At 37.2% G+C, this 6,812-nt stretch overlaps 1 protein-coding gene across 2 annotated transcripts in view; it reads right to left on the bottom strand.

Annotated features, from left to right (window-relative positions):
* Window positions 1-860: 860 nt before the first annotated feature.
* HNRNPH2 (heterogeneous nuclear ribonucleoprotein H2) overlaps window positions 861-6,812 on the bottom strand; it is a 6,387-nt gene continuing 435 nt past the window's right edge. Inside the window, exons 2-4 of one of the 2 annotated variants that reach the window (XM_021709920.1) lie at window positions 1,961-3,115; window positions 1,529-1,909; window positions 861-1,431 (exon numbers count right to left, since the gene is read on the bottom strand). In XM_021709920.1, the coding sequence (XP_021565595.1) occupies window positions 1,713-1,909; window positions 1,961-3,062 (1,299 nt within the window). In that variant the 5' untranslated portion in view covers window positions 3,063-3,115 and the 3' untranslated portion in view covers window positions 861-1,431; window positions 1,529-1,712. Of the gene's footprint in view, window positions 1,432-1,528; window positions 3,116-6,812 lie in introns of those variants that run through there. The other variant, XM_021709921.1, reaches the window with a different exon arrangement.

Below are 6,812 nucleotides of genomic sequence, written 5' to 3'. Positions count from 1 at the left end.
AAAATGTGTCTTGAGACAAGCAGTATCAGCACATTCTCAAGCACCACTCCAGAACCACTAAACTAGAAACTCCAGAGATTACCCAGGCCCAGCAATCAATGGTTTAACAAGCCCTGTGGATTATTGATTCTGATCCACACAGAAGTTTGAGAACTACTGGTTTAAAACAAGCTTGAGATACCCTGAAAAACCTGAACGTAAAGGGTGTTTAGAAACTCTACTCATGAATTCATGGAGAAGACAATTATTTCTATAACATAAAACTGTTTCTTTTGAAAATGTTTTGTTTTTGACACATAAGTCTACTTATTTTTTAACATGCAAAGATGCTCTAGATCATCTACTCTGATCAAATGAAAAAGATTATTTACTTGCTTTTACTTTGGATTTTGGAGAATACTGATGTGATAAAATACAGTGTCCAGAAGTACCTTAATCGTCCTGTAGACATGGTATAAGTTTAAACACAAAGAAAAATGTTCAACCTTAATATTAATCAGATAAATACAAATTAAAAATAGCAATGAGATATCATTTCTTAACAAATTGGCAAAGATCAAATGTGCATCATTAGGAATGGTATAGGGGGAATTCAAAACACTCCTGGTGAAAAGACAAAATGACTATAATCTTTCTAGTAAGAGAAATCAAAAGCCTTAAAAATGTGTATATACCTTTGACTCAGCAATTCCACTTCTAGGGATATATCTTAGAAATAATTAATGATATGTACAACAATAAATATGTGAAAATGTTAATGTATTGTTTATAATTTAAAATTTCAATAGCACGCAATTATAAAATCAATCATGGTGTGCCCACATGATAGAACCTAATAAAAATCAAGCTGTACAAAATTGTTTTTCCAGTTTTTAAAAGGAAGATTTATTTAACAAGTTTCACTTAGTACAATACATCTAAATGGAAATCACAATACAGGGAAAGATTTAAATCAAAGCCTCAGAATTTCATACAAACGACACGACCAAACTCCTAAAGTATTGGTATTACATCTCAAAATTGTCCCAGATCTTAAAAAAAAAAAGGTAAAAGTGTACACTCACGTGCCTTACAGGATATTAAACCAAAAAGCTAGAATTAACAAACATGCCAAATGTTTTCACTTTGAATCGCAGACACAGCTCCTATATTTGAGTTTTACAGAAAAGCATGTTTCTCAACATGCATCCGAAGTTTTCAATGTATTGTGGTATAAGAGCAACATTTAACATAAGTGAAACTGCTTTAACCTAAATACGCTTACTGCTTAGGTACACTCCTACAACATAACTAACTTGAGGAAAGCTGAAAATTGTTTTAACAGTTATGGTCAATACTGAACTTTGTTATTATGTTCTAGATGAATATTTCAGTGTTCAAAATTACTGAGCTTGAAGTTTTAAAATAATCTTGACTTCCACTTTACAGTAAGCATGAATCACAAGCCTGTAATGCAAAACTGTTAAACTTAATTTTTCTTAAAGAAAGAAAGAAAGAAAGAAAGAAAGAAAGAAAGAAAGAAAGAAAGAAAGAAAGAAAGAAAGAAAGAAAGAAAGGAACGAAGGAAGGAGGCTGACCAAGAGTGATCAGAATCAATTATATTTCCCATTTACCAATCATACTGGATATACTAGACATCCCTCCCATTCTACTCAGCTCCATAAATGCACAGCTTTTGTATCTGTAGTAGCTGTTTAGTGCTCCTTCTCTACCTAAGCAAGGTTTGACTGATAGTCACTGGAGTTTTCCTGCAGAACTTGGTCATATCCACTCATACTGCTCTGACCACCATAACCACCTCCATAACCACCACTCAGCTGCTGGCTAGCAGGCCCTCCATAACTAGACTGGTTGGATAAGCCCATCCCTCCCATCATTTGGCTACCATAAGCACCACCACTTGCCCCTGCTGTAGAATTCAAAAAGAGTTCTACATAGCTGTGATCATAAGCCCCGCCACTTGTTCCTGCAGTAGAATTTAAGAAGAGCTCCACATATCTGTGTTGCATGTTAGCTTTATCTTTAGCCATAGCTGCCACAGCATCTTCATGAGTAGCAAATTCAACATCTGCCTCACCAGTAACTCTGCCATCAGGTCCAATTTCAATGTGCACTCTCATGGGGTTAAGAGGTGAGAAGAAATTATAAATATCATTCTCAGTGGCTCTGTAAGGTAACCCCCTCATGTGTACACAGTGCCCTGTGGTACTCTGAAAACTGGACCCACCATCTCCATATCTATGATCAGACATTCCTGAAAAACAGTAATTGAGGTCTCTGCCAAATCTATCAGACCCAAAGCCATATCCATCATTATAGCCACCATAGTCATCATAGCCTCCATACCCTCCACCATAGGCACCCCGCCTCATCCTTTCAAACCCAGCTCCTCTGCCAATGCTATTATACCCTCTGCCAGCCCCTGGCCTATCATAGGGACCTGGCCGCTGCATAGCCATGAGCTTTCGAGGAGGATCGTAGTGGGTTCGGACTTCAGCTCGACTACTCTTGAAGATTTCAATGTACCTGTGCCCTATTCTTTCCTTGTGTTTCTTTAAGGCCTTCTCAGCTATCTCCTGCGAAGCAAACTGCACAAAAGCCTCCCCTGTGCTTCGCCCCTGAAAGTCCACTGGCAGTGTCATCCCATTTGGCACAATTTCCAACCCTGAAAAGAACTGAACAATTTCTTCCTTGCTACAGCCAAATGGAAGTCCTCTAAGCCGGACGAAGCCATCGTTGGCAGTATCAGGACTATTCGGACCTGTATGCTTCAACACCCAATCCATTTCAACACTGTTGGACTTGAATACTTCAACGTATCTGTGTCCCATGGTTTCTCTGTCCTTCTTCAAAGCCAATTTCACTTCATCTTCGGATTCAAGTTCAACAAATGCTTCACCACTTGGTCTGCCTTCTCTAGTGTAGATGAAACGAATGCCTGATGTGCCATTTTGGATTTTGCAATCAGAAAAGAAGCGCATCACTTCATCAGCTGAGCAGGACCAGGGTAGGCCCCTGACCTTCACCACGAACCCCTCCCTGCCTTCGGTGCTCAGCATCATGGTGATTGTTGGGCTCTTGGTGGCAAGTTTGGCTCAATGCAATTTTGGTGTAGCTGAAAAAAGAAAAAATTAGAAAACTACTGTCATGGAAAAATGCTCACAATATAGTAAGATAAAGAAAGCAAACTACTAATATAAAACTCAATTACACCAATAGCTTTTTGTAGGACATCTGTATAAACAGAAAGAGTACACCAAAGTTTTAACCCATTCATTTATTCAACAATTATTTATGGCTGGGCGTAGTGGCTCACACCTATAATCCCAGCAATTTGGGAGTCTGAGGTAAAAGGATTGCCTGAGCTCACGGTTGGAGACCAGCCTGGGCAACTTGGCAAGACCTCATCTCTACAATAAATCAAAAAATTAGCTGGGCATGGTGGCACATGCCTGTAGTTTCAGCTACTTGGAAGACTGAGGCAGAAGGATCATCTGAGCCCAGCAGCTCAAGGCTGCGTTGGCCATGAGCATGCCACTGCACTCTAGCCTGGGCAACAGAGTGAGACTCCAACTCAAACAAAACAAAACAAAACTAATTATTTATTCAATGACTATTATGTGCCAGATACTATTAACAGTGGTTATTCCTGGATAGTAAGATTATGAGAGATTTTTATTTCAGGGAATTCTTCTTTGGACATTTCTGTATGTTCTAAGTTTTCTGCATTGACCATATATTAACATCATAGCCAGAAAATTAAAAAGCTTAAAAAATTAACAGCAACAAAATCCAGGGAAGATGTCAGCAAATAAAAGATGGCTATGTCTAATTATATGAAAAAACTTCATTAGATCAAAAGTAAAATTAAACATTTAAAATATAAAATATATTATATAAGCTCTTTATATAATATCCTTAACATTTTTGTTATACAAAGAACTTATACAAATTAATAAAATATGGGAAATATTTAGGCCTAAAAGACAAATAGAAGGCATTATTGGAAATTCATTCATTCATTTTATTTATTTTGTTACCACTACAAACCAACCAACACTCATTCATTTTAGAAACATCTTTTTAGTTGTCAGGCCAGGTACTCAGCTCTGGCATACAAGAATCAATAAACCCAGAAAGGGCTTATGGTCCTACAGGGGCACTATGTGTCTTTACTAAAGATATCAGTGCAAATATACACTATACCTGCTATGACCAAACTCTGTGCAGGGTGTAAGCACAGTATCAAGGAAGAACTAGTTGGTCAATTCTACTACAAATGAAACAGACTAATCTGTTTAGGGATCCATAAACGAACCTTCAAAATTTTAGTAGAGTACAAATAGGAAAGGGCAAAGAACAAGATAAGGCTGGCATGGCAGAAATCAGATCCCAAAGGCTTTATTTGATATACAAAAATGCTAAGTGCCTTTTACCACTTTTAAACAGGGGAGGGGATGATGTCATCAAAGCCCTTTCAGACAGATCACCCTGGCAACAGTGTGGCCCTCAAACAGAAGGGGGTCCAGGTGAACCTAAGGAGACTAGTTAGTACCTGTCTTTTAGAGATATGTTAACAGATTCACTCAAAGCAACAGCAGTAAAATGGGGAGGAAACATGTGAGCTACATCTATCAAACAGGTGGAATCCGCAGGACTTGATAACAGAAGTATGGATGAATACAGACAGGTATAGGATAACATAGGAGAGGAATCTGGGAAATGTTCAAATCTATCAATCATCAGAAATGCAAGTTAAAACCAGAACTAAGCACCATTTTTCAACTATCAATAGAGTGAAGTGGGATTTTCACCTTTTACCCTATACACGTCTATATAGTGTTAAACAGTGACAATAAGTTAATGCTATTCAGGGTTCACATATTAATAATATACCACTAGAAAAGTGAAATTTGTCATCAACAAGGGCACCTGCATAATGAACATTTGTATAACTAATCCCAAATTGTACCCCATATATTTAAAATTAAAAATTTTTTAAAAAGTGAAATTTGATACACCATTTCTAAGAGTACATCTACTTCAGGTTATATGCCCTAAAAAGACAATCTGAAATTCAGACAGATTTATGGAGCTATACATTCTTTGAAAAGCATCTTATTAAGAAAAATGGAATATTACATAATGTTAAAAGTTCTAAAAATATTTAATAACATGAGAAATTACTTATACTATAATCTTAAGTGACCCAAGATCACAGCTACTTCATAATCTCAATACATAAAAATTATTATGTTCACATACCCTTTGACACTGATAGAATTCCTTCCAAGAATCTGGTCAACAGAAATACAAATGTTCCCTGCAGCACTCTTAGTAATGGCAGAAAATTAGAAACCTAAATAGCCATCAATAGAGGTATGGCTGAATGAATCATACTTTATCCTTAAAATAAAGTGCTATGTAGCTGTTCAGAAAAAGAGAGATCTATCTGCCCTGACCTAGAAAGATTTCCAAAATATATTAAATGAAAGAATATACATAGTATAGTCCTACTTATATTAAAACATAAGCATGCATGTATATATGTATGCAAATACATAAAAGATCTGGAAGCAAACTTGTTTTTGAAAAAAAGAACAACTGAAGGGTAGGGAGTGAAGTGGGATTTTCACTTTTTACCCTATATACTTCTATACAGCTTTAATTCTTTAAACTCACCGTATTGGAATTTTTTAAATGTTAGCAAAACATATTAGTAGTTACTCTCAGTCGTAGGTTTATGGCTTTTACTGTTATTTTTCCAATTTTTGTGCGATCTTAATTTTTTGCAGAAACAATAATTACTTTCACTTCAGCAAAACAAAGTAACATAAAACAAATCAAAATGTTTGCTCTTCTGGGATTTGGCATAGAAAATTTCATAACATTTTCTAATTTTGTATGTGAATGGTTTATGTGACATGGTCTGGGAACCACTGGGCCTCTTGGAAACAAAGTGCAATAACTGCCATATAACTACACTGAGAATTCAATTTAACAAACATTTTCTATTATATGCCTATTATGTGCCTGGCACAACGCATCTGCAGTGATAACAATCTTCCTATAAACCATCCTAAGGGCTCAGTGACAGATTTACTGACTGTTTCTTGCCTGATTTATCCCTGGGATGACCTGTTCCATTTAATGTTCCTGCAGCACCCTAAGCCTTAACGGGCCCTCTGTAGGAGTAGGGAGGTTCTGCTTCATTACTGCATCTCCTGGGAAGACCACCAGGACTCTGTTGCCTGAAGCAGGAATCAAGACTCTATTTGTGAGTTAAGTTTGTGTATTTAGATGTGTACCCTTTTAAAACTGTTAACAGTATAAGGTTGAGTAGTTATTCTCCGGGTTGTGAATTGCGTGTATTTTTAAAATTTATACTATGTTGTTATTTTTCAAATGTTCGAAATTGAACACGCTGTTGTTATTAAAAAAAAAAAAAAAAACAAACAAACGTTTTTCAAATACTCAGTTCAGTAAAATTTACTGGGCGCCTCTGTCAGGCACGCAGTATTTGCCTAGATGTAACTCTACAGACAATTCACTTGGGGCCTCCCCCTACAGACAATCGGGCAGTGAAGACTGAGTGCCTGAATGGATAGACCAGCACTCAGACCACTGGTCTCTGTTATCTGTTTTTCTTAACTCAGGCCGTGGTTTTCAAATGTTTTTCACCTTAGGGTCACCCTTAGGGGTCCCCCGAGACCAGCCCAGACAGATACACAAAAACATACACACAGTCACGAACGTCCACCATTTCCCCACCAGGCGCAGCAAAGGTGGCTTCCCGGCACTGAGATGGGGGT

This window comes from Carlito syrichta, unplaced genomic scaffold (assembly GCF_000164805.1).
Source record: "Carlito syrichta isolate Samal-C Ts95f unplaced genomic scaffold, Tarsius_syrichta-2.0.1 Scaffold287717, whole genome shotgun sequence".
NCBI classification, from domain to species: Eukaryota; Metazoa; Chordata; class Mammalia; order Primates; family Tarsiidae; genus Carlito; species Carlito syrichta.
The sequence above is the reverse complement of the archived record's forward strand: the minus strand, read 5'-3'. Positions and strand labels throughout refer to the sequence as shown.